We start from the raw sequence: 27,912 nt of genomic DNA, 5'->3' as shown, positions 1-27,912 counted from the left end.
TAAGCAAGATCTTTAAAGATAAAGATATTAGCCTCGCAACAAAAATCAGAATCGTGAACGCAATGGTATTCCCTGTGGTACTGTATGGATGTGAAAGTTGGACCCTGAGAAAGAGTGAAAAAAGGAAGATAGATGCATTTGAATTATGGGTTTGGAGACGTATACTAAGAATACCATGGAATGCAAAGCAAACCAATACATCAATGATAGATAGAATAAAGCCAGATTGCTCCCTCGAAACTATGATCATCAAGCAAAAATTGTCATGCTTTGGACATATTATGCAAGCAAATGACAGTCTGGAGAAGATGATGATGCTTGCTAAAGTTGATGGAAGCAGGAGAAGAGGAAGACCAAGAATTAGATGGGTGGATGGAGTTAAAGAAGCAACTGGAATGTGCCTGAAAATTCTGAAAGATATGGCTAGGGACAGATCTGAATGGATCCAAATCCAAAAAAAAATATGCCTTTACCATCAAACTATAGACCTACTGCTCTCATCTTACTGTTGTCAAAGTAATGGAGAGGGTCATCAATAGTCAACTTCTTCGACACCTAGAGTACTATTTACGTGATTAGAGACCATCAATATGGATTTTGCCAATCAAAATCCATGGCAAATCTTCTTACTCATCACCCACTTTGGACACATGCCATGGAAAAGGTTTGGAGAAACTTGTGTTACTGTACTTGATATTCCCAAAGCATTTAATAGGATTTGATATTGAAAGCTTCTTAGCAAACTGTCATCTTAAGATCTGTCTTCTTCCGCATGTGTTTTGGTTGGAAAGTTCTTCACATCCTGTCCAGGATGTGAAGAACTTTCATCAGAGTTGTTCAACTGAAGGTGAGTTTTGCTGGTCTCATATGTAGGTAGAGGGTTTTTTTCCTCCCAGAAACTCTGATTTTTCGTCCCTCAGAACAGGCAAACTGGACATTAGAGCACACGCAATTAGCGTACATAATACACTGGCCTCATAGTCCTTGAGTTTTGGCTGTAAATCTAAAATAAACCATATGTGTTGAAATGGATTACCAATTAACTCTGTGCAATGGTGGAGGGGTCTCTCTCTTCAGATTTTCTGACTAATGCATATTCCTCGGGGCTCTGTTATTGGATTCACCTACTCTCTTCCTCATATATATATATATATATATATATATATATAAATGGCCTTCTCTCACTGACCTCCAACCCCACCCATTTTTGATGATGGCACTGTCCACTCATCTTATTCATATCACAAAGCTTGTAGTGGTCAAACATCTCAAGACCATCTACAAAAAAAAAAAAAAAGTGCCTTAAATACTAATGACACATCCACTTGGTTAGACTATAATAAATTTAGTTTAATCCTTTATCCAAGTGTAAGCAAACAAAAAAAAAAACTTCCAACATGGATACAGACCATGAACTACTATCAGTCAGACTAAAAATCAGTTTCAAAAGAAAGAGAATAAACCACCAAAAACAAAAGAAGATAGACATCTCAAAACTCAAAGATAGCTTTGACCAGATATAACTATCAGAGAATGTTGAAAGAAAAATTAAATAATCTTGCTTTAGACTTTAGATGCAATCTCAGCCTTGGAAAAAGGTAAGGAAATTATTAAAGAAACAGCAACAAAACACTAGGCTACTAGACAAAAATAAATAAAGATTAGCTTATATCAGAGATTTTGGACTTATGGGAGAAAAAAAAATATTAGAAACTAACCTCTCAAAAGAAAGTAATGAAAAAAATAGAATATTATACAAAAATTTTAAAAAAGAAATAGATTGAAAAAAGAAATGCAATTAGCAAAAATCACATATTTAGAAGAAAAAGCAGGAATGTGTGAAGAAGCATACAAAAAACACGACTCCAAGACCATTTATGAAATAGAGATAACTAGAACATACTCACCCAAACCAGTTTCAATATTGCAAAAGGATATATATGTTAATAAGAATTTGTAAAGCCGAAAATCAGAATAAGGTATTAATAGTAGTTACTTGAATAAAAAAAACACAACACTCTTCAGGTGTAAGAGCTAAAACTAGTAGGCAAATAGTAAAAAAGTAATGCAGATGACAACCACTGTAGACATACAAGAGTGATGATTTTAAAAATATTTCTAATTGTGCATTGCATTGTTGAGCACATTGAGCATGTTTACACATTTACGTATATGTGCATTTGGTTAATAATGGCTAGGATGACAAGTTGATACTTGGGTTTATATTTAGATGTTTTGGATTCCAATGCCATTTCAAAGGATTACCAAATTCTTCTCTCAGTTATGTCATAGCAATGGTTAATAATTCAGACTTATCCCATAACACTTGAGGTCTCACTGCCAAAGCATCAGTTGGAGAGAATACATGTAATGACCAAGCTGAGGCTTCACTTCTTTGGTATTCAATATCAGATGTTTTCTTCAATCTATCCATAGTAAGATGACCTGCATTTGCACCATAGCCTATAAACACCAGGATGTTTTAGTGGATCATATTGAGGTTTTATGGATCGAAGTAGTGATCTCATCCTGGCATTTTGTTTCAGGGTTTTAATGAAAGCACCAGGTTTCATCATCCATAATAACTATCAAAATCAGCCAAATGTGAAGAAAGGTCAGAACAAACATCAAGCTGCCATTGCTTTGAGTGAAGATCAAAATTTGTGAAACCATCTTTACAGAAATTTTTCTCGTTCCCAAATCATCTGTCAAAAATTTTCTCACTGTTTCTCTGTCTGAATCATCTGTCAGACTGAACTAATTACTGCCCTTGTTCCAAATTTTCATACATTTGATGAATTTCTGGTCAATTCTTTCATCATCTCTCATGTTTCCTCTTCTCTTCCTAAATACACTAGACTTTTTCATAGCATCATCATCACTGTAAACCACTCTTAACATGTCTAGTTCACTTACACTTTTGCCTAACTTTGCACAAAACTTGATATTAATGAGCTGTTCTAAATTCCATTCACTCATTTTTCGACCAAGAGCAACAAACACACATGCAAATTCTACCACAGCTTCGTTGGTTTGATACAACTCAAGGCAATAGCACAGACTTGTCCAAATAAGCAGTCACATGCCTGACTCATCATATATGCAATAGTATAAAGCCATTCTGAGAATTTAATTATCACATCCAACTCAACATCACCAGAGTTAAAGATCGGTACTATCAACGTAAGAAGCCTGAATGGCAAAGAAATGCAGCTAGCCTGAGGAATTAGATAAGTACCAGATCGACATAATAGGGGTGACTGTTCTTTCTGAGCAATAAATACAAAATGTTATATTCAGGCAATGACAATCAAGGAAAAGAAGGAGTAGCCATAGTATTCAACACAAAATACGAGGCTAATCTTCTTGAATGGCAGTCAGTCTCAAGTAGAGTGATGTGGGCAAATATGAGAATGGGGAACTGGACAATGAGACTTATTTGTGCCTATGGTCCCACAGAAGGTTCTACTAAGGTAGAAGTGGAGGAATTTTTTGAGGCTTTAGAAAAAGCAACTGACACAATGAAAAAGGAAAAGATGGTCCTTGTTGGGGATCTAAATAGCAGAGTAGGAAATGATTGTCAGACATACAAAAATATTTTGGGAAAATTTGGAGAAAAGAGCAAAGCTAATAATAATGGCAAATATCTGTTAGATTTCTGCTCAGGAAATGCACTGGTTATTACTAACACCGTGTTCCAACATAAAAATGTGCACAAATTCACATGGAGAGAAGAGGCTAGGAATAAGAAAAGTCTCATTGACTATGTTATTGTTGATAGTGATGTTTTTTCCCTGGTGCAGGACACCAGAGTGTACAGAGGATTTGAAATTGGAAGTGATCACTATTTAGTCTTGAGCAGGATAAAATTGAATTTCATATTGTAAAGAATAACATGAAAGAAAGGTTTAAAGCGAATAAAAGTTGAGCAGCTCTCAGATATGAACTGTAGACTAAAATACACAAAGATTATTGAAGAAAAAATGAAAGAGTTCGAGAACAGCAACCAAACCTTGGAGATGCAGTGGCAAACTCTGAAGAAAACATTGATTGATTCTGCAAGAGAGGCATGTGGTGAGGTTGTCTGCAAGGATAAAAAAATCAGAACTCCCTGGTGGACACATGAAGTTAAAGAGGCAGTGAAGGAAAAGAAGAAAGCATATCAAAAGTTCCTGTCAAATAAGTCACCTTGTGCTCTTCGAGAATATAGAGACAAATGCAAGAATGCTAAACACTGTGTAAAACTAGCTAAACAAAAGTCATGGGAGGACTTTGGCAAGAATATAGAAAATAAATATCAAGAAGCTGGCAAAATATTCTGGAGGTTGTTGAAGAAGCTTAAACATGGAGGAAAGAGTGCTGTAAAAGGAGTTAGAGATGATAAAGGTGACATGAAAACAGGAGAAAAAGATATCCTTGAAGTATGGAGTAATTACTTTGAAAAACTGCTAAATGAAACAAGCAGTGATGAGAGCACAGTGGTAAAAAAACACTGACCAGGCATGCAGGCAGACTTGAAGTAGAAAAAGCCATCAAAGGCTTGAAAATGTGGAAAGGCAGCTGGAGTAGATGATATTCGACCAGAAATGCTGAAGTATGGTGGTATAAGAGTCTTACAGTGGCTGCACTGCATAGTCCAGAAAGCCTGGACAGAGGGACGAATTCCCGATGATTGGAGCAGAGCTCTCATAGTACCCATATATAAAAAGGGAAATAAAACTGAATGTGAGAATCACAGAGGTATTTCCCTACTGAGTGTTCCTGGCAAGATCTATGCAAGTATACTTGAGAAACGGTTGAGAAGAATTGTGGAAGAAAAGCTTGGTGAAGAACAAGCTGGATTCAGGATAAACAGAGGCTGTCAGGATCAGATTTTCACTTTATGACAAATGGTTGAGAAAGCATGGGAATATAACAAAGATCTGTATTTAAGTTTTGTTGATTTGGAAAAGGCATATGACAAGGTGCCAAGAGAGAAGCTATTCAATACACTGCAGTTATATGGTGTCAATGGGGCATTATATCGAGCTATACTTAGTCTTTATTTGAGTTGTAAGTCAGCAGTTAGAATTGAAGGAAGTACAGGAAGATGGTTTAATGTTAAATCTGGTGTGAGACAAGGATGTACATTATCCCCTCTGTTATTCATTATCTATATGGATCACATTATGAAGGAAACTGGTATTAAATATGATATCAAAATTGAGATGTTAATGTCAGCTCTTTGCTTTATGCGGATGATGTTATACTTCTAAATAAATCCGCTACAAGTCTGCAAGATTCTCTGACTAAATTGAATAGCTGTTGTAATAGATATGTTATGAAGGTCAGCAATAAAAAGACAAAGACAATGAAAATAGGCAGAATCATTGAAAATGTCAACTGCTTTGTGAATGGAGAACCTGTGGAACAAGTAAAACATTTCAGCTACTTAGGCACGATTTTTACTGAAGATGGTAAATTAAATATGGAAATAGACAACAGAATCAGCAAAGCTGGTGTGGTGGGAAGTCAATTGAATAAATTCATATGGAATAAGAGAGAAATTTGTCGGAACACTAAATTAGCTGTATACAAGACAGTGTTCAAACCAGTTTTAACTTATGGATCTGAGAGCTGAGTCAGAAGTAAAACACTTGACCAAAGACTAGAGACCGCAGATATGAGAGTCCTGAGAAAGATTATAGGTGTGAACAGATGGCATCAATGGCAATATCATATTAAAAACGAGGATATTAGGAAAGAACATTGTCAGCATCCAGGAATGCGTTAGCAGAGCTAATCTCAGGTGGTATGGTCACTTAAACAGAATGGGCGAGGAAAGTTTACCAAAACAAGTGTTCTCTGCCAGGTTGACAGCAAAACGACCCAGAGGAAGACCAAGATATAGGTGGATAGATCTGATAATGTTGGAGTCTTGACAAGTAACAGACTGATTTGGAGGAAAATTGTAGATAGGAAGTTAGTAATGATGTAGTTTTTTTTCATGTAGTACTATCATATCCTGTACACCCCTTGATGGTACATGGCAGGAATTTGATGATGATGATGATATAGTGAAATTTATACATTAAGATAATTTAGTACTTATTAAACTTTTTTTTTTTTTCTCTACTATAGTTCAATGTAACTTATTCTAGAATGGACTATCTTAGGGCAGCATCACTTGTTCTAAGAGAAATTAATGATGTTGTTATGAATTTAGATACTGGTTTGTGAAATCTGATACACATCAGACAGCCTAATAAATGTATATGCTTTTATTTGTGTTAGCTATAATAATGCTATCAAAACTGAGTGATAATTCTGTTGAACACAAAAACAACCCAAGCATTAAATACAATAATTCATCAATGTAACTAAATAGCAAAATTCGTTTAAACAGATACAACAGAAACTATTTTTGTATCATGCAGGACTTAGGATCATGCAGTTTTCATATTGGTGGTTAGCTATTTGACATCAAAGGCATATGCTCTGTGTATATGTAGGAATAATGGTGTTCTCTCTCTCTTTCCACACACACACACAATCTTACACAGTAAGTGGTAGGTTTAATGACCCAATACTAAGTAGCAATTCTCCTCTTTAATCTTCAGATGAGTTATTTTTACTCTCACTGGGTTGGATTAATCATGGCTTTGACTATGCACAATTAAGTACAGTAAATGTGTTCATGCCAGAATATTTAGTGGGAAGTTGTTACAAGTCAAGGAGCACAGAGGGTGGAGAGCAACAGATGTTTAGACAGTTGAGCTTGGCAAGTGAAAGAAGAATAATTGTTATGGCAGATTTTAACTACAGCAGTATAAATTGGGAAGAGGAAAATGCATAGTAATAAGGGAATGGAATTCTTGAGGGATAGATGTCTCAGGCAACATGTAATAGAGGGAACAAGAGGTTCAAAAGTTTTGGATTTGGTCAGCATCAGAAGAGCTGATAATAACTGAGATGACATCTTCCCCCCCCCACCACCACCCATTGGAAAGTGACCATGTGGTTTTGATTTGGAAGATGAATAGACACGTGGGAGTATCAAAAAAAGGGAATGTATGTGGAATTATAAGGCAGGAAATAATAATAGTCTTAGATAACAACATCAGGGAGTTGCATGGAGGGCAGAATTGGAAGGAGCGAGATATCATTAGTGCGTGGGAAATTGTTGCCAGTAAGAGGACAAATGATTGTGGAAGAATGACATTGTAGGATAAAAATGGAAATAGAGTGGGTGATGCAGAGGACATAGTGGAGCTGTTCAATGAATACTTTATTAGAGTATTTCATCTTGGAGAAGTAAGTTTTAATAGTAGAGGGATAGGGCAGGTTCAAGTTTAGAGGTGCAAAAGGGGTGTGTTCCAAATACTGAGTACCCTGGACATTAGTAAAGCAGTGGGACTGGATGGTATTTCACCACGGGTTTTGAGAGAATGTGCTAAAGAACTGACAGCTCCTTTGACCTGGCTTTTCAATGAAAGTCTGGCTCGGAGAAAGGTACCCAAGGAACGTAAGGAAGGTAGGTAAGATAGTGCCATTGCATAAGGGCGGTAGCAGATTGGATGTGTCTAACTATAGGCCAGTTTGTGTTTCATCAGTAGTTGTAAAGATCTTGGAGAAATTAGTGAGGGACCATATACAGCGTTGGACAGATAAGGGTAATGTTACCTGTGAGAGTCATGGTTTCAGGATCGGCTGAGAGAATGTGGACTGCAGAGTTTGATAGATAGAAGAGGTGATATGATTGAGACTTTTAAACTGTTGAAAGGTAGTTACAGGGTTGACACTGGGGAGTTTTTCTGGTTGATGGAACTGCGGGAGAAGCGATGACAAGAGGCCATGCCTAGAAGTTGCAAAAGGAAGCTGTGAGTAAGAGGGTGAGGAGTAATTTCTTTGCATGGAGGGTGGTTGAACTGTGCAATGCACTGCCTGATAGAGTGGAGAGAGCAAAAATGGTCAATGAGTTCAAGAAGTGGTATGATAGATAGACTTTGTGTTTCCTAGGAAGGACCTCCCACGACGAGTCTTTTGACTCCATGGAGGCCTAAATAATAATAATAAATTTACCCTCTTCCTATAACTATTTCAAAACAAACTGTATCATCCTGCTGGATGTAACCATTACCAATTAGGCTATGGCTTGTCCCATAACCTAATTGGTAATGCACTCAACTGCTGTAGTCAGCTGTTTTGCTACTTAATATGATGGAGCAATCGATTCATGCTGATGTTACCATAAACTGGCCTTGTTGTAAGCAGGACAAGTGAAATCAGGATGTAATGAAAAGTATTCAATATCAATGTCCTATGTACAATATAGCCACTTGATTTTAGCTGATGAGAATGGAACTTGGCAAAGACGTGCTACATTAATCCCATCCACGACAAGATCCAATACACTGGGCATTCCAATATGCTCCTTTGCAGACCACTTATATTACACTTACGAATCAAAATATTAGAATAATCATATTAAATGTGTTGAATGATTTGCAATTCTAATTTATTGTATAGAAAATAATTATTACCAAATAAGAATTAGCATCATATAAATCTATGTGCTTTGTAGATTATATAACCATGTAAATACATAAAAATGAACTTGTTTCTACTCTGCAGACCATATGGGCATGTTCTGATAACAAAAAACAAAAATCATAAACTCACCATACAACTTTACATGGTTTTGGAATATATGGATCACTGAGGAATTTCCTTAAAATAGTAGTGCATGTTTCTCCCACCTCTTCATTAGATAATGTCTCTAAATATTCAGCTTCTTTTCCAGAAACAAAAGCAAGAAGAATATTTTCGGCAATACGACTAAAGGAATAAATCTTCCTAAACCATGCTTTATGAACATCGTTTTCTTCTGTCTTATCCCACAACGTAATAACTTCTGAAATATCAGGATTAAGGAATGGCCTGTCATATTCAAGATAAATTTTGTCCACAACCCCAAAGTGCAATTTTTTAATACAGTCCAATTTATATTCAGGGAGAGGAGGGTGAAAAATTTCTTCTGACTTAGCTTTTAACACTCCTAAGGGAAGAGTCACTATTATGTGGTTGGCATAAAACTTTTCACCATTCTCACAGATAATTTCTACTTTTGTAAAAGAACATTTGTCATCTTCTGCACAATTAATGTTATCTTGTGAAGGGCTAAGTTTTTCATTCTGCAAACAACTGGAACCTTTACCACCTAAAGGAACATCTGCTTCCAAATATTCTACATTACTGCCAAGTTTACTTTGCTTACACTTTCGGTTCCATCTAATGTGCTGAACAGGATGATTTTTTAAAATACAGTCTGGAGGAAGGGTTTGTACTAAAAGATTAAGTAAGGAATAAAACCCATTTGGTAATGTAATATTGCCTCCAGGTAGTTCAGTATAACTACCAAAGTCACTGAGGCCAGTATCATCCATTGAATGACAACCAGTTATACAAGTTTCTCGATTCAAAAGATGATCAAAAATCATGCGCCTGATATGCTGGTCATCTTTATCTTCAAACTGTTGTAAATAAGCTGATATATCCATCTCTAAGTGTTTGCCAACACTGTTTCCCACGTGAGAAGGTGGATGAAAGTGTAATAAAAAATATTCTTCACATCGTTTACTGAACCAAAAATATGCACTATATATCTCTTCAACAATAGAAATAGGTACTCTCTTTCCTTCTTCTGTTGTAGCCACAACTGCATGAGGCTGCTGCTCACTATTTAATTGTACTAAGTGATTAGACAGAGCTAATTCATACACTGGATTGCCAAGAACTCCGTGAATCCAACAAGCACCAAGTTCCACTCGGCTGTTTCCTAGAAATCAAAAATAAATAAATATTGCAAGGATTAAAAAATAATGTATTAAAAAAAACATTATAACATGATTCAAAATAGCAACATTATCAGCTGCCAAAATGTAAATAGTAGTGATATCAAATAGTACTCAAATATTACTTAAGATATCATCCAGTCATTTCTAGGATGGCCTTAATACATTCAGTGACATGCCTATACCTACTTCAATGGGAGTACGTGTTCTGACCATGAAACAGCATAACATTTTCTAACTGATCACACCACTCAGAAAAATATTGTTAAAGGGAAAAAAAATAATAGATGATATAGACAAAAATATTCACAAGATGACCAGTTATTACAAATATAGTTCCTGTGAAATGAACAAACAAGCTTTTTTAATAAAACTGATTGTTGTCATATGGGAATATCAGGGATACCAGTATTGGCATTTGAATCCGAGATGAGGTATCAGTTAGAAGTTACTACTTCCTAGCCAGGGACCAGTGCAGGTTACCATCATTCTCTAAAGTGTTCTATGTCTGTAGATCTATGGGTTCACAGGACCGATTTGCCTGTTTTTGAGGGATGAAAAACCCGAGTTTTCAGGAGAAAAATTCTCCACTTCCATATGAGATAATATATCATCTTTAGTTGAAAAGACCTGATAAAGGTTCCTCACATCATAGACAGAAATTTAACTTAAGTCTTTCCGAACAAAGGGGCTTCATCCATACCAACTGAGCTACAGAGCCTCTAATAAAAACTGATTAAAAATTTAAACTTAAAATATTTATTAGTTTCCCCTTGAACCAATTCCTCTTTGCAATTTAGCATCTGACAACAGGTAGGACTACCAGGACAGCACAGAATATTCTACCTTAGGGCAATGTACCTACCAATCAGATAAAAATTTCTATCAATGATACATAGTGAATGGCTAACAAGAAGAAAGTGTAGAATTATTTGTTAACCTTGAAAAAGGATATAAAAATGACATCAAGGAATATTACTAATGAAAATCACAATGGAAGTGAAATATTCCCCTAATTTGGCCTAAGACAATATATCCATAAATCCTAAGTCTGTAGAAGAGCTCAGGATTATCCCAAGAAGCTATCTCACTGCAAATCCTGATGAGATGCCAGCTCAAGATTTCAGCTTGGCAAACAGTGGGTATCTGAGGATTCATCAAGAAGAAAACAACCAATTGATAAGAACACTGCTTAATACCAAACACGAATACTTTTACTATTGTTTCTTAATGGAACATATTTTCTAGAGTTCTCTTTCCTGGGAACATCTAGATCAGGGTTTCCAAACTTGAATTCCTCAGAATCCTAGTATACCATGAGGTGAGAGATTATGTTTCAAAAAAATAAACATCACATAAATAGTGTGTGTTTCATATATTAGGTTTCCATGGCTATTGTACGTTTTGAGAAAAACAATTTATGACTATATAGTTGAACATTAAAATAGAAAATAATTTATTTTCAAAGGCACTATTAGTTTATAACTAAAGTTCTAAATCATTAACGGATCACTCACATTAGAATGAATTTGTGGACTAGCTGCATTGCTGTTCTTGTGCATGAGGACGTGGTCTCAAGACCACCATAGCTAAATAGCAGAGGAGTAACAATCAGAAAGGTGACTGAGGTTGAAATAAAGGTGAATGGGATTTAGTGCAATTTCTGTTGATTCTAAGATTTTTCTTTCAAGTTCATCCTAGCATTTTTAAATAATTTTGGATCTATTCCAGTTCACTGAGTATAAAGTGGATTGATGGTCATTGGGGGTAAGAAAAATTAAGCACATGACTGGATAAGGCCATGGGCCTGGTTCTACCATAGGTGCTATGTCTGAGCTGTTCTTCAATACCAAGCTTGATTGATTTTTTCTGTTTATCTATAATATGGGGAATAACAGCCACATCAAAGATCGTATATATCTGGATACTTCAAATTGTCATGTTTAGGTTTTAGTGGTCGAAGCCAGGATTGAAATTTTCTTAAGGGGGGGGGGGATAAGGTACAAATCATATTTCTTGAGGATTTTTACCAATTTGTTAGAAAATCTGATATACAGAACTGATATAATCTTTCATATCATTATTCTTCGGTATGGTGCATAGGAAGATTAAACAAGAGTTTAGGAATCAACTGTTTAGGAAGATGACCATTCTTCTGAAAAATTGATGAAAGCAACTTTAATCCTTTGGCAACCTCTTCTTCATCGCTGATGAGAGTCGGTGCATGGGTTTCTAAAGTGGAAATGACACTAAACTTTTGAGGTGGATAATAATGGAGTTGAGCATGTTCGTATGTATAGGCTTTCTGCAGATGGAGATTTTTAGTTTTGCAAATGAATGAGCAAATTTTACATCAAGAAAAGGAAGCAAACTGTTAACTTCTAGTTCTGCTGTAAATTTTATCCTAGGATGTTGGTTGTTAAGATGATTCAAGAACTCTTGGAGTGAATCTGGACCATGACTCCAAATCAAGAAAACATCTATATATCTTTTCCACAATCTTGGTTTCAATGGAAAGGAGTTAATTGCTTTTTCTTCAAAAGTTTCTAAGTATATATTCACTAGTATGTGATTGAGGGTTGCCCATGGCTAACTCATAATTTTGTTGTAGATCATGTTTCCAAAAATGAAATGGCCTGAATTTATACAGTGACTTAGTCACTGTATAAATTCAGGCCATGTCAAGATTATTTTAATAATTTATCTTGTAAAAAAACTAATACTCCTTGTATTAGTTCTTTGTGGGTACATTAATAAATAGAGAAGTGACATTGAAGCTGCCTAAGATTTCATCTTTTTGTAGATGTCTTCAATCATGGAAACAAAGTGTTCAGAATTCTTAATATAAGAATTAGAAGAACCTGTAAAAGATTCTTCTACAATTGGTTATAGTGGGGTGTTTTCTTTATTATTTTTAGAACCCTATACATGAAAGGAATGAAGGGATGAAGGGACCAGAGAGATAATCTTAATTCTCTAGAGAATTCAAAAGTAGTCTTGAGGAGGTTATTAGTCTGGTTATGTAATTCTCATGTTGGATCGTTATCAAAAATAGAGTAAGAATCTGTATGTAATAGCTCTGCTATTTTGTAATAATATTCTTCAGTATCTAGGATAATTGTTGCATTTCCTTTGTCTGCAGGAAGGTGGTTTTGCTTGGCTTAAGTGACTTAAGAGTATCAAGAATTTTTTTAGATAATTTATCTTGTGAAAAAACTAATAATTCTTCTGTGTGTACATTAGTAAATAGAGAAGTGACATCAAAGCTGGCTAAGATTAATTTAGCTTCCTGAAGTGGAAGAAAAGAAACAACCTTTTCAAGTTTGGATAATAAAATATCTTTAGGAATACTACAAGGGGAAATTACAAAGTTAAAACCCTTGCTGATAATATCTATTTCTATGTTTGTAAGATGGTAACCTGACTTATTATGATAGTGTTGAGAGGAAGATGATCCTTTGGCTTAGATAACTTCTTCTGTTCCACTTTCAAAACATAAAATTAATATATATATATATAAAAACAAAGATATAATTTTTATACAGAGGTTCCTTCCCCCAGAACAAGAAAATTATTTCAAGAGTTCCTCCAAGGTAAAAAGATTGAGAAAGGCTGATCTGGATGATTCCAGTCCTCATTCATGAAGACTTGTAAAAAAAGGTTTGTTTGTTAGGGATTTTTTTCTGGTTTTTCATCATACCAGCACTGTGATTGAAAGTTCTATTATTTAATTATTTACTCAAACTTGTATCTTATTGCACTACAACACCACCAAACTGAGATGAACTTCAAGATTTCAATGCCTTGTTTCCATCTCTACTCAAAACCCTTGGCTCTAATCCAATTTCTGGTTCTCCAACAACCCCAAAGCAATCCAAGCCAAAAATTCAGCAAATGCTCAATGAGTCAAGTCAAACTCCAGCATCTTAGTCAGTTTACACTACAGCTGATGAATGTAAAAAAATCATTAACACATTCAAAGCATACTTTGTAAGAGCCAAATGAACTATGCTTGCCTCCTGTCCAAACAAGTAGTCGAAACTTCTGATCCCTCACCAAGACTGTAGAATACAAATTGTATCCTTCCATGTTTCCACCTGCGATGGCACAATGGTAACATCTAAAGATAAGACAGAGTTCTTGCCTGCTCTGAAATTTTACCAGAAGGACATCAGAAAAATATTCAGCAGGCCTGATACTAATAAGTCTCTTGGCCATGGTGGTATATCCCTCCAGATGTACTTAAAGCTGGTGATCCAAAACTCACACTCATCTTTCATCATCTCTTCAAGCTGTCAATACTCATCTGACATCTATCCAACAAGCAAGTTGTTATCCTGCCTGTATCCAAAAATGGAAATAAAAGTCAGCCATCAAACTATCATCCTATTGCTCTGACCTCAGTACTTTCAAAAACAATGGAAAAGATAATTAACAGCCAAATGCTACTGTTTTGGGTAATTGCTAAATTTTTGCAGGCTTCATGGATTTGTTTTCTCAACATAGTTTTTTTTCCACAGTGGCATAACAGAGTGCTTGGGCTGAAGTAAACTTTCTTTTTAGCTTAATGCAGTTGGGTATCAAGTTGCTGTCTCTGCAACGTTTTAGAAAGGCTAGCCAATTAATTAACATAGAAACACACATTGAAAGTGTTTTCATTTGGTTATACGATAAATTAAAGATGCCAAGAAATTATATTCTTGGTTATAATTTCTGGGTAGTGGTCCTACCCATAATGCACAGCATTATACATGTCTGTAAGGAAATGTGCATTGCATTATTGGATACTAAGGCAAGAGATGTGAAGTCATTAGCCTCTACATACAAGCAGCCAGTCATGAAATTATGTCACATGCAAACTTTGTTTGCTTACACTTGGAAATTATATGCTTGGTTTCATTTATTAATTTATGGAAACATGTATTTTTATCTTACTGTAGTGGCAGTATTCTTGTAGATCCACTCTCCATGGATTATGACAATTCTTTCTTTTAAGGTTATACAGTTTTCAGCGTTCTTATGGAGACAAAAACACGTTGGAGTAATTATTTTACTTATAATTAAGAAAATATAACACTCAACATTTCAATCTCTATATTGAAGTCATCATCAGGAAAACATATGTACAGGACACAAGCTACATGACACTACACAAAAGATAAATCTAAATGCTTTGTTAACTGTTGTGTAATGTCAGACAGCATACCATGAAAAAATGAACCAATTGGTATCCAACCAAAACATATACCAAGTGGTTAACTACAAACTGCATCAAAAAGAAAAGAACATAATTAATCAAGTAAGTGATCACGTGATCAGAGAAAACAATTAAAAAGCTATTAAAACATTAAGCCCACACTCCCAGAATTTATGGCCTGCCTAAAATACACAAGATAAGCACACCACCATGACCAATAGTTGAAGGAATCAACACAGCCAATTATCACTTAGCCAAGAAATTAGTGGCTACACTCAAGGAGTTGGTAGGTCATTCCCATCCTACATAAAAAAATACACACTCCATAAACAAAATTAAGAACATCATTCTCAACAATAAAGATTTATTTGTCAGCTGTGACATAACTGCCCTTTTCACTAATGTCCTGATTAATGATACTATTCTTCTCTTACAGAAGATTTCTATCTGACATCATGGCCCCTTTTTTGCCCACGTACTTTGCTCTGGGTATTTCATATGCCCATGGGCTTACCACTCTCCCCTCCTCAGCTAACTTTTACATGGAAGACTTTGAGCAATGAGCTCTAGACTCAACAAGCCTAAAGCCCAAAGTCTGGCTCACATATGTTGATATTATCGCCATTTGGCCCCACGAGTGCAAAACATTAAATATATTCCTAAGCCACTTAAACAATATAAACATATTAAATTTACCACTGAGATTAAAAACAATAACTCTCTTCCTTTTTAGACACACTTGTCACACATCTTCCCTCAGGCTGCCTTTCCTTCAAACATGTTACAGAATCAGCTGGAAAGGCACCAAGTCCCTATACTGCACCCAAACCTAGTTTGAAAGAAAGTTCAAAAATGCGTGTGAGAAGTGGAAACATCATCCAAATCTAAACAAGAATGATGGATTAATAATTCTAAGAATCTGCAGGACCCATCTTCAATCATATAGCATCCTGAACAACCCCAAACTGAAGAAAACCTTAATATGGGAGGACTATAGAAATTGTATAACGTAGTTCCACTGTAAAACTTTATATATATATATATATTATTAGAATGCTGGTTTACTCAGTTTGTTATCATACTGTTAAATATTTAATGACTGAACGCCGAGGGTTTTAAAATCAAAACTTTAATAGATCACATGACTAGTTTCATCGGAAAGCCCACTTCGTCAGGTGTAACAGCATAAAAATATATAAAACAGAAAGACCATAAAAGCATTGCATTTCTAATATAATGGAACATGACAATTAACTGTAATTAAAGTTTAAATGGGAGACTGAGTTCTAGTTGAAGCGTCGCGCACATGCGTGCGTGTGAAATCGCATGTGCACCAATATTGAATGGCAGAACTGCAAGCCTGGCAAACTGTAACTTAGGTTGTTATTTATGTGGGAGGCATCAAGAACTATTTCTTTCGATTCCAGAATCGTCTCTCTAGTTCATCATAACATCTGTGAAGGTTGGTTGTTAAATCCCAGTGTATTTGATGCTGGAGACCTTCATCATTGGTGTTTGCAGAAAACAATACATGGCTGGAAAGAGAACTGGCCTGTATTCTGTTGTAAGATACGTCTCTCGTGTTCTTTAAGTGGCAATTGATTTTTCAGTCTGACCATAATACGGTTTCCCACAATCGTAAACAATTCTGTAGACACCAGAAAACTGAAGATTGTGACGTTTCTGTTTTGGACAACTTAAAATTGACCAGAGATTGGGTAAGGTTGTGAAAAAAAGTCTTGATGTTGTATTTCTTTAAGATTTTTGCCAGTTTTGGGGAGAGAGAACTAATATAAGGTAAGGAGATGCAGGCTTTGAAATTAGACGTATTCTCATTTGTTGGTTGATGGTGAAAAAGAAGTCTGTTTATACTTTTCTCAGAGTATACATTTTGTTTGAAGGTGTTTTAGTTCATTTTTAAGTTTTTGTTCTGAAGTCGGCTTTCTGACGAAACTAGTCATGTGATATTGAAGTTTTTAAAACCCTCAGCATTCAGTCATTAAATATTTCACAATATATGAGGTGGTATCAAAAAGTTTCGAGACTAGGTTTGTAACACGCCAACAGATGGCAGCACAAGGCTGCATACACAGTCACAGGGAGCACCTACCTTCATAAGTCAGTGTGCCAAAAGACATCATCCTGTATACATGTGCAACTGATGCTATTTTGACCACCTGCATTACCACATCTGTGATTTCATCATGGACAGCAAGTTAGAACAAAGCAAACGCAAAATTCACGTTTAAAAAAACGTGAAATTCGAGGATCATTACCGGTGATGAAACTTGGGTGTACAGGTACAACCCTGAAACGAAGCAACAGTCTTCACAGTGGAAGAGCCCATCATCTCCACGACCAAAAAAGGCGAGGCAGGTCCGCAGCTCAACCAAGTGCATGCTCATCGTCTTTTTCAACATTCACAGCATTATGCATTGAGAATTCGTCCTCAGGGGGAAGACTGTCAATAGCGAGTTCTACTGCCAGGTTTTAAGGTGTCTGAGAGAAGACATTCAGCAAAAGTGACCAGATCTGTGGCGCACAAAAAACTGGATGCTCCACAGCAACAATGCACCCTGTCACCGAGCTCTACTCACACGAGTTTCTCACCAGAAACGTGATCTCACTTCCGCACCCACCCTACTCGCCAGATTTGGCTCCTGCAGACTTCACCTTCTTCCTGAAGATAAAGATCCAACTCAAAGGTCACCATTTTGACACCATTATGGAGATCCAGCACAAATCGCAGAAGGCGCTTGACATGCTTCAAAAAGAAGACTTCCAGGACACATTCCAGAAGTGACAAGAACGCTAGGAGTGCTGTATTGACATGCAAGGGGACTATTTGAAAAGGTGATAGTGTGTAAACGTAGATAAATAAAGTAATTTCTCGTAAACAGAGCTAGTCTCAAAACTTTTTGATACCACCTCGTATATATATATATATATATTGTACTGGTATGTATAAAAATTATTTATTTTGTGAATTAATGTTCATATATATATATATATATATATATATATATATATACAGGGTGTTCGGGATAAATTTGACATATTTATAATTAATTATATTTTTCCGTAAGTTACATGTATTAACACACACTTCTCTTCATTTAAAAGTTTGGACCCTTCTTCATTCATATACAAGATGTCAGAAAGGATGGATAGCTGGAACCCACCTGAATCATGGAAGAGAATAACTTGTATCATGATGATTCGTGCCCGCCATCAAAATAAGGATATTACGACTGCTGCCCAATGCTCCCTGAATACAGTAAAAACAATCAGGCATGAACTAGAGACTTGCAATGGTGACTACGAGGATGTAGCAAGAAGAAAGATCCCTAGCAGACGATCTGATTGCGTTCGTACAGCAGAATTCCTCGCAAATCTGCAGGAACAGGTGTTGAAGAACCCTGGCATTGGAATTCGGGCTTTGTTCGTGGAGTTGCTAACTGTAGTCAAGCCCTGGATAACAAGGGTAGCCAATGGTAGGCCGTATGTATGGCAGCAGGATTCGGCCCCTTGCCACACCTCTGGGAAAAGTCAAAAATGGTTGTCTGAAAATTTCTACGACTTCACCAGTCCAAATGTTTGGCCTCCAAACTCCCCAGACCTTAACCCCATGGATTATTTTGTATGGGGCGCAGTTGAAAAAGACACCAATCGCACTTCCAGTAATACAAAAGCCCAGTTAATGGATAAAATTAAAACAGTTTTTGCGGCCCTTCCCAGGGAGACTGTAGCATCAGCTTGTTCGAGGTTCCGAAGCAGAATTGAAGCTGTGATCGATGCTAATGGTGGTTATTTTGAGTAAATCTTGTTGATAGTATTGTAATTAACTCTGCCTGTAATGTTTTTTTGTCAATTCATTAAATTTAATAGATACAAAGAAGATTTTCTTTTTCCTTACGAAACTGTCAAATTTATCCCGAACACCCTGTATATATATATATATATATATATTACTACAGGTAGGCATTCAAAAATCCGGCCATCGATAATCCAGTTCCTTCAGATCTCTGGCATGGATTTCGGAGTGCGCATTTTCAAATTTACCACGTTGCTGCGCCACTGTTTTCTGTGTATGTTTATGTTTTGATGTCACTGTAGTCTATAAGCATTGCGATAACCTGCTTATTCCTTCTCATTTTATCATTTAGTGTTTTAGTTTTCTTTCTTCAAAGGACTGTACAGGTAGTCATTTTCTGTTAAAAATATACAGCATATATAACCATCCGAAATCCGGCATTTTCAAAAATCTGGCACCCTTCAGGTCCGGAGGTTGCTGGATTTTTGAATACCTACCTGTATATATATTTTATATAGTAATATTTTTACTTAAATATAAAGAGCCAACAGGCTTCATTTCGGCGATATAAACATTAATTAAATTAAGGGGATATTAGATCCCACATCATTTTAAAACCGAATAAGAAATTCAAAGATTGGAATCAGAGAGTTTCATGCCGAATACAGTATAAAAAAAACTATAAAAGTATCGGCGAATACTAGCGTGAGCTAAATGCAAGTAATCCTAGAAAGTAGTACAAACACGGGCAATTTGTTGCAAAGGTGGGGAAAGTTCTGATCGCTATTCTTGGTATTTTCCATAATGTAAACACACATTTCCTAGGAAATGTATGCTGTTATTACATTATGGTGGGAGGTCACTACCCAGACTGGTTTCAGCCTTTATTGAGGCTTCATTAGTGAGTAGCTAGACCAATTAATACCAAAGGGTATAGTGAAAAGAACTTATATACTCTGCTATACGAGTTGTCCAAAAGGTGCAACCATTAAGTTACTTAAATATAAAGAGCCATTTCGGCGATATAAGCATTAATTAAATTAAGGGGATATTAGATCCCACATCATTTTAAAACCGAATAAGAAACTCAAATATTTATGGCGTAGGTCATGTTTTATTAGTACTTTGGCTATCTTTTCTGATGTACCTCTGACATAGGAATGGTAATGTTGTGTTCCTGTGTATTAGAGGTCGGAGAAGTAATGGAGCTATGTAGTATTTTATCTATTTTAGGAATTGTAACCATCGGCCAAGAAAGTATGGCACAGATATATGAGTTCTGTGGACAGAGCTGTATCATTAGAACAAATGGATCTGGCTCCGTGTGTAAGTGTTTTTAAAATACCATACTGTTGGGCTGGATGATGTGACTGTTTATGTAGAAGTTATGCAGACACCATTAATGACCTTTTGGGATATTGCAACCCCCCCACCCCCATATACAACTTTCTGATATCTATCTGATAGCCAGACACCAATCCAACTCAGAAGTAACTATTATTTTTCAGGAAATAACAATGCATACTAAAATATTATAAAAACTTTAATACTTTTCTATACATTGCCATCATCAAAAATCCAAAAAAAAAAAAAATATGTGCATGCAGACACTAACACTAGCCAAACAAGGCTGAAGAAAGGCAACCAAAGTTGGGCATTGCCTCTCTTCGTTTAGGACTCTGCCCCCCCCCAGTGGACACTGCCCACTGGGGGGGGGGGAGAGTCCTAAACGCTGTCCCTAGCAGGATAAATTAGGTGATCTTGGCTGTTGGGTTTAAGATGAGAATGAATACTTCCCAAATTTGGGGCAGTCTCATGCACCCAAATTTGTTGAGGTTTGGAGAGTTGTGCAGGGTTGAGGCAGATTCGAGGAACAGCCTTTCATATTTGTATTTGCTGTGATAATTGAGTGGCCTTCTTCCAGTGTATCTTGCATTGGGTGCCATCCAATGCATGGTCAGCAAGTCCTGAATGGCTGTATTGGTGGAACTGGATGTAGTCCTTGTGCTCAGAAATTCTGATATTGGCTGTCCTGCCTGTTTGGCCATAGTAGAACAGTTTGCAACTGCAAGGAACGTGATAGGTCTAGGGAATGTGACTGGCCTTTGGTGGAGAAGATAAGAGATACCAATTTTTTATGTGATCTGTAAGTGGTTGTAGGATTGTATTTCTTAGGATTTTTTTTTTTTTTGTCAATTTTGTCAGATGTGCCCTGGATATATGGAATGGTAATAGATCTTAAATAATCTCTGCTCTGAAGGGAGGGAGTTACAGGGTTTTAATATTTTGGAAGGATTATAGCCATTCACTAAGGTGTTGAGGATATGGTCAAGTTCAGCAGTTAGGACAATTATTAGAAGTGATTAATTTTACCCTGTTATATAGGGTTTTTATAATCCCATATTGTTGGGAGGGGATGGCGTGACTGCTGGCGAGTGTATCTACCTGTATGTGTAGGTTTTCTTTAAACGGAGAATGCCAGGGATCCATCTTCTAGTGTGTAATCAGAGTATCTAGGAATGGGAGACTGTTGTTGTTTTTCTTTTCAAAGGTAAACTTCTTCAAAGGCCACCATGAAGAAGCTGGCTAGTGATCAAAAAAGTGGAGAACCCCATAGCTGTCCTCTCTATCTGTTTGTATAATTTTCCTTGCCAAACGAAATAGCCTGAGTTCATGGCAAACTGAAACAGAGCTGAGATATTGGGAGGAAATATGGCTTGGATGAGGTCTAAGGTAGTGTGAGTGGGACATTAGTGAATGAAGAAGAGACATCAAAACTGACCATTATGTCAGTATGTTGGAGTGCAAGGTTTTCTATACTGGCTTTAAAGTGGACTCAATTTTCTGTTTGTGATCTGTTACCAGTATATTGTGTGAGCACAATATACTGAATGAATCAATGTCATCCACAATGGGATGTAATGGCACATTTTGTTTATGAATTTCTTGTAGTCCATATATTGGGAGGGGGTCTAGAATAATAAGGCTGTAGTTTTTTTAGTTTGTTTGTGACTTCCACAGGCCAGTGTGTTTAAAACCACAGTGGCATTTCCATTATTTGCTTTGGTAATTACTATTCTGTTGTTGTTTTTAATTTCTTGCAGAGCTTCAAATTCTTTTCTTGAGAGGGTTTTTTTTTTTTTTTTTTTTTTGGTAGTTTAGCATGAATGAGTACACTGGCTACATCTAGTCTGATGTTGCTGGCAATATGGCTGATATGGCTGGGAAGGCTAAGGATACCTCATTCTATTAATATCAAGTAGAACAAGTATTACTCTCACCAAATGAAGGAAAGTGTGAAACCCAAACTCACAATTACATCCTCTGATGACACACAATCAGATCTAAAACTCTTGATCTTTATGTGCCCTCCTTTACATGCTGCCTGAGATAGTTGTCTCTCAATAACTCAAGAAATTCATTTTCCTTATTCCCAAATGCTATCTCTTCATTCCAGTCTACCATAATTAAAATCACTCATAATAATCACCCTTCCTTTGTTCACTAATCCAAGTCATTTATACATTTCTTCACACCACCTTCTACATTCCCTGGCCTATAGCAACATCCTACTAAATATGTCTTCCTATCAATCTCCACCTCACACCACACTGCCTCATAACCATTGCCACTATTTCCCTCTTTCATATGTACCTTATGTGGACATAATTCCCCTATCATCAGCAATACTCCCCCCCCCCCACTACCTTCTTGTCTTTTTTATCCTTGTGCAAAAACACTGTACCCTTCTATTTCTATTCATGTTTGGATATCATCTTCATTCAACCATGTTTCACTTATTCCCATGATTTTGGGGAGAATAAATTCAATTAGTGAAACCAGTTCGTCTCCCTTATTTCTGATACTTCTGGCATTTGTTCACACACACACACACACACACACAGCAGTTCGCTTTTAGGTTTATAACCATCCTATCCAACACACTTGTTGTGATTTCCCCACCACACCTGCCCCTGCCCAATCACCTTTATTGCTTCTTACCACATATATCTGCTCAGTCTCAACTTTCCCACTCACATCCCAATCTATTCCATTTCTATGCTGATCGTCTCAATATGATTATCACTACTAATTCCAACATCCACTCACCCTGTCCACCCAGGCTCCCTCCTGTTTCCCTGTTCCTCTTGCATTCCCATTCTCTCTTCATCTCTCACGCTACTGTGTTCCATTGCTAAGCACTTGTCTCTTAAGTAAAGAGATGAATTGAAAGATTAGGAGCCACTCTCCTGATCTTTCAATCCATCTCTTATTTCTGCTCTCTTGCTTGCATCATACACTGCAGTTCCATCCAGTCATTTCTCCAGTGCATTCACTCCAAAGCCATTCAAATGCAATCCATTATGCATACAGTACCGTTGATAGGATGTAGCATAGAGGCAGCCTGCCTCACGGCACAGCTTAATAAGGGCACTCGTTCAGACAATTTGTGGTAGGTGCCGTCGCTATGCTAACAATTCCAAGCTTCAACTAATTAAAAATTATTTGCGAAAAGCAATGACCCAAGAATGATTGGTTGGTCTAGCAACTGTATCGATAGCGGTGGACACAGCTTATAATTTAAATTTAGAAGTGCTTATAAACAGTTTTATTGTGCGATATCTCCATAGAGCAAACATTTAATTATTATTATATAATCGTTTTGCATTAATGTTTCTCCTGTAACAAAAACAAAATAGCAATTGGAGATTTTCTTATATTTTTGTCTTATAACCCATCGTGGGGGGGGGGGGTATTTAACTGTTTGCCTCAGGGTGCAATCTAATCTGGCAATGGCCTGTCTGTATGATTCCATTCTTCCCTCAAATACATGCCATACATTCGGATTCTGCTGATTCTGTTTCTCTGTCTCAACTCATCATTGTCATACCTTTGTCATAGTCATACCTAATAAACTTATTATTGTGTGTGTGTGTGTGTGTGTATATATATATATATATATATATATATATATATATATATATATATATATATATATATATATATATATATATGACTTGCCCACTAAAGACTGCAAGACCTATAGAACATCGGTACCATGCCCTATAGCATATCAGTACTATGCATGAGCAAAAACACTAAAATTAATAAGAGAAACACAAAGAAAAAAAATTATCTCCCATTTGTTGTTTGTAAAAAAAAATCATAATTTTTTTTTTGTTTGCTGAAACTGCATAAATAAATGCTTTATTGATAACAGTCATGCACATATGACTGCTTAAAATATTATCAAACGATTAAATGCATCTACAGCTGTGGGGGGAAAAAAAAAGCAGTTATTTGCTATATGATGGAGGTTTGGAACTTAAGATGTTGTGTGACCAGAGTACATCTGTATAATAAAAATATGGCGTTACTACTTGTATATGGAAATTATATGTCTGTATTGATTTAACCTTGGTATCTTCCTGGATCTAGCTCCCACTGAGAAGACCTCAATAAAGGTCAAAAACTGGTCTGGGTGGCAATGCTTCCCATAATGCATAGCAATATACAAGTCCAAAAGAAAGTATGCTTTGCATTATGGGATACTGAGGCAAAATCGATGTGAAGTCAGATTCTGTAATCCAATTAGGCTAGTTGAAAAAATACTTCATGCCCAAACTTTGCTTGACATATGCTTCGGTAAAGAATTAAAACAAGAATATAGTTTGTTATTTATAATAAACTATATATGGATGTTGACCAACAACTGTCTGTGTTTACATAATTAGAGGAAAGTAGAGGAATGGTAGTGGTGGCCAGTTCAGTGGAGCAATGTACATGGAGACTACCTAAAAAAATACATAATACAAAAAAAAAGAGCAACTATGGGCAATCAACTGGAGAGAATCAGTAACAGAGGAAGTCATCTCTTCCAGATACAATCTAGCATTGTGAAGGAGGTTTTTAGTGCACACTGTCCAAATAAGAGCAATATTCTCAAGTTGGGTAATTATAAAATTAACAGTGTCAGGAGTTGAGAAGAATAAAAGTATTGTTTAGAATAAGAATAAAAGTTTAGAAAAAAATAAGAATAATTGTTTAGAATAAAAGTATTGTTTAGAATAAGAAAGAGTATCAAGAAAAAAATGCCAAAATAATACCAAGCTTTTTTTTTTGGAGGCTGAAGACTCTATGGACATGATGTGTTTGTAACAGGGTAGGCCAGATATGAATGTGAACCCAAGGAGAGTAAATTGAATTGATCTTGGGTGGGAAGGAAGAATATTATCAAACAAAAGGAAAATGAAGCATGGTCTTTCTTATGGGAAATAAAACAGGGTGTTTTGGTAGTTAAAATTCACTACACTCCTCCATCTGAGAATGGTAAGAAGATCAGTTTAAAGTACTGGTTCTAGTAGATCATGAATAATGAGTCATTTGAGCATTACAAGGCTTTGTGAATGGAGTGCACTATCATCAGCAAAGCTATGAATTATGGAGCACAAGATTTTAGTACAAATGGAGAGATACCATATGAGCCAGGGGATTTATTAGTATCAAGAAAATCTAGTATTTTTCTGATGTCCTTCTATTGGGAGATCATAGGATGTATACTGTAGATAGTTTGTGGAACAGTGACAGGAGATTTTCCTTTGTCATCTAAACAAAAGTTGCAGATGTATTTAGGTTTAGGTGCTGGTTGAAGATGTTAATGTTTAATGGAATGAAAACAGCACAATGAAGTGTGGGACAAAGAGGTGGAGGAAAAAGCCTGATGCCAACAAATCCACCTCATCTTCAGGTGATGTTACTACTGCACCATCAGGAGATGGAAGAGAGGTTGAAAAATGGAAGGGCAGAAGATGTGCCCAATAGCAATGGACCAGAAGGATTGATGGCATTTGAGCAGGAATGCATCTGGCCCTTACTGCTTTGCATTTGTTGGCAATTTTTTTCAAGTTGTTACAAGCTATAATGCAAGCGGAGTGAGAAATTAAATTTTTTAATTTGAGTCACTGAATGTGTGTTGAATTTCTTTAGGCTACTATTATTATTATTACCTGACATCTCCAGGGAGTCCAAAGACTCATCAAGGGAGGGCACCTACTCTAGAACTCTCTGCCTTCACTACTCAATCCACCAATACCATCTACTGCCCATCATCACCACCACCACCACCACTAGTATTTTCACAGACAATCACAAACATCCATGCCCATGGCAGGATTCGAACCCACAGCCTTTTGGCTAACCACTCAGTCAACCAGGCCAGCTACATCTGAAAGATGTAGAAACCAGACACCTACTTTCAAAGTATCAAATTTTCGTGTAATTATGACTCTGATTGAGTGAGTTAAGAAATATGTGTCTGATGGTATATAATTTGTGTTGGTGAATCAGTGCTTTGATATTGGTAACAAGTTTTGAGTGGAGAGAGGAATGAAGGTACTCAGAGAGAAGCCAAGAAAAAGCCAATATCAACAGTGTGTATTTGGGTGGAAGAGATGGTGAAGAAAAGGTCCAATGGTGTTAGGAGAATGACAGGATTATCCTATATTCTGATATGTTGTTGAATGGTTAATGCTGGATCATTACTAACAGCAAACAATTTAGCTTCTCTTCCAGTTTGGTCTGTGTACTGAGAGCATGGGAGCCAGTGTGAATTAGACACTGAAATCTCCATAGAAGATTATCTCACTGTCTAAGTAATTAGGCTGCATGTCATCAACTTTCAGATGATAAATAAAATGATCTGTATATTATTATGATTACATGACACCTCCAAGGATTCATCATGGGAAGCCCTTTTATCCAAGTATTTCTGCACTTCTTAATCCTGTACACTTATTTGAATTAGGAGAACAGTAAAGGCAGCAAGTGAAGACAAGAAAATTATAAACCAAAGTAGATAGATCATAAGTGATTACAGGTCTGACAATCTTTGGCCTGGGATATCAAACATGACAAAAGCATGTTCTACCTTTCTTAAGGAAGGCATCATGAATGATGTGAAAAGTTGAACTGTGTGGCAGTCAGAGAATACAAGCTGTAGTCCATGTTTGAGTGATGGTACATCATGTCATTGATGATAGTACTAAGATCCCCAGATGTTGGTAAAGTTGATGTGGAATGGTGTTTTCCCCCCCCCCCCACTCTAATGGAAAGTGGAAGGCCGCTCAGAGTCCAGAGTGATTTTTTTTTTTACTGTGGAATAATGGGAAAATCTATAGAGCTCAAACATGCACAAGGAATGAAGGAAATGTAAATTCAAGGTGTGCCCAAAATCCAAGTGTGGCCTTAACAGTGCTCCTGCAAGCTGTTTACTGCCTCAAGGACAACCTGACTGAGTAAGCAGCTGCAGGATTATTTGCTGGATAACCGGGAAGACTCCCAAAGCATTACCAACATGTTTTGTTCTACATAATCTAGCAATCGGACAGCAGAACCCACTTTACTGTTGTACCCTTGAACAGAGAATGGTGCAGGTTCCCTAGTTAATTATGGTGTAGGGAGCAAATACAACAACGCCATCACTGCATGTGTAAGAAATGGAAGAAGAAATCCATGGCTACTGTCTTTTTTTTTCCCTACTCTGTAAAAAAAAATGATATAGCCACTATATGCCTCCAATAAATGAAGCAGTAATTTTATCCAAGGATAAAAGTCATCTACCTCCTGAAAGTCTAGTAGGCATTTCCTCCTACTAGATATGCTTTTAAGATAGCAATATTTGGTATGAGAATGAGATAAATATGACAAGATATCTAATACAAATTAGTTATAAGACTGGGAACACAGAGAATAGCAACCAAAATGCTTAGACAGTTGTGCTATCAAGTAAAAAGCAAGGCTACCTTAATGGAAGTCTGATTATAAAATTATAAGGAAATATACGGTTAACAATAGTAAACGTAAACAAAGAATGAATTTGTGTTTCTTCAGCAAAAGAGAAAATGGAAAAACGCACAAGAACTGAAGGCAAAGGAAAAATTAGGAATCTTGAGAAGAGATAACATTATCAGAGGGAAAGTGTCTGATTACTAAATTATGTGAGAGATGGATTTCATTGCTCAGTGTAAGACCACCAGGTCTGGGTGGTATGAAAAAGTTCCATGTTTGAT

The 27,912-nt window shown here is 36.5% G+C and overlaps 1 protein-coding gene across 2 annotated transcripts in view; it reads right to left on the bottom strand.

Annotated features, from left to right (window-relative positions):
* LOC150107205 (peroxisomal N(1)-acetyl-spermine/spermidine oxidase-like) overlaps window positions 1–27,912 on the bottom strand; it is a 172,978-nt gene that overhangs the window by 134,595 nt on the left and 10,471 nt on the right. For both annotated transcript variants that reach the window (XM_090391743.1, XM_090391742.1), the window contains exon 2: window positions 8,662–9,817. In XM_090391743.1, the coding sequence (XP_090247869.1) occupies window positions 8,662–9,817 (1,156 nt within the window). The remainder of the gene's footprint in view (window positions 1–8,661; window positions 9,818–27,912) is intronic.

Source organism: Typopeltis vanoorti, chromosome 4 (genome assembly GCF_054136105.1).
Source record: "Typopeltis vanoorti isolate ZY-2024b chromosome 4, IOZ_Tvanoo_1.0, whole genome shotgun sequence".
In the NCBI taxonomy this organism is placed as follows: domain Eukaryota; kingdom Metazoa; phylum Arthropoda; class Arachnida; order Uropygi; family Thelyphonidae; genus Typopeltis; species Typopeltis vanoorti.
Note: the sequence above shows the minus strand (reverse complement) of the source record. Positions and strands in the feature narration are given on the sequence as shown.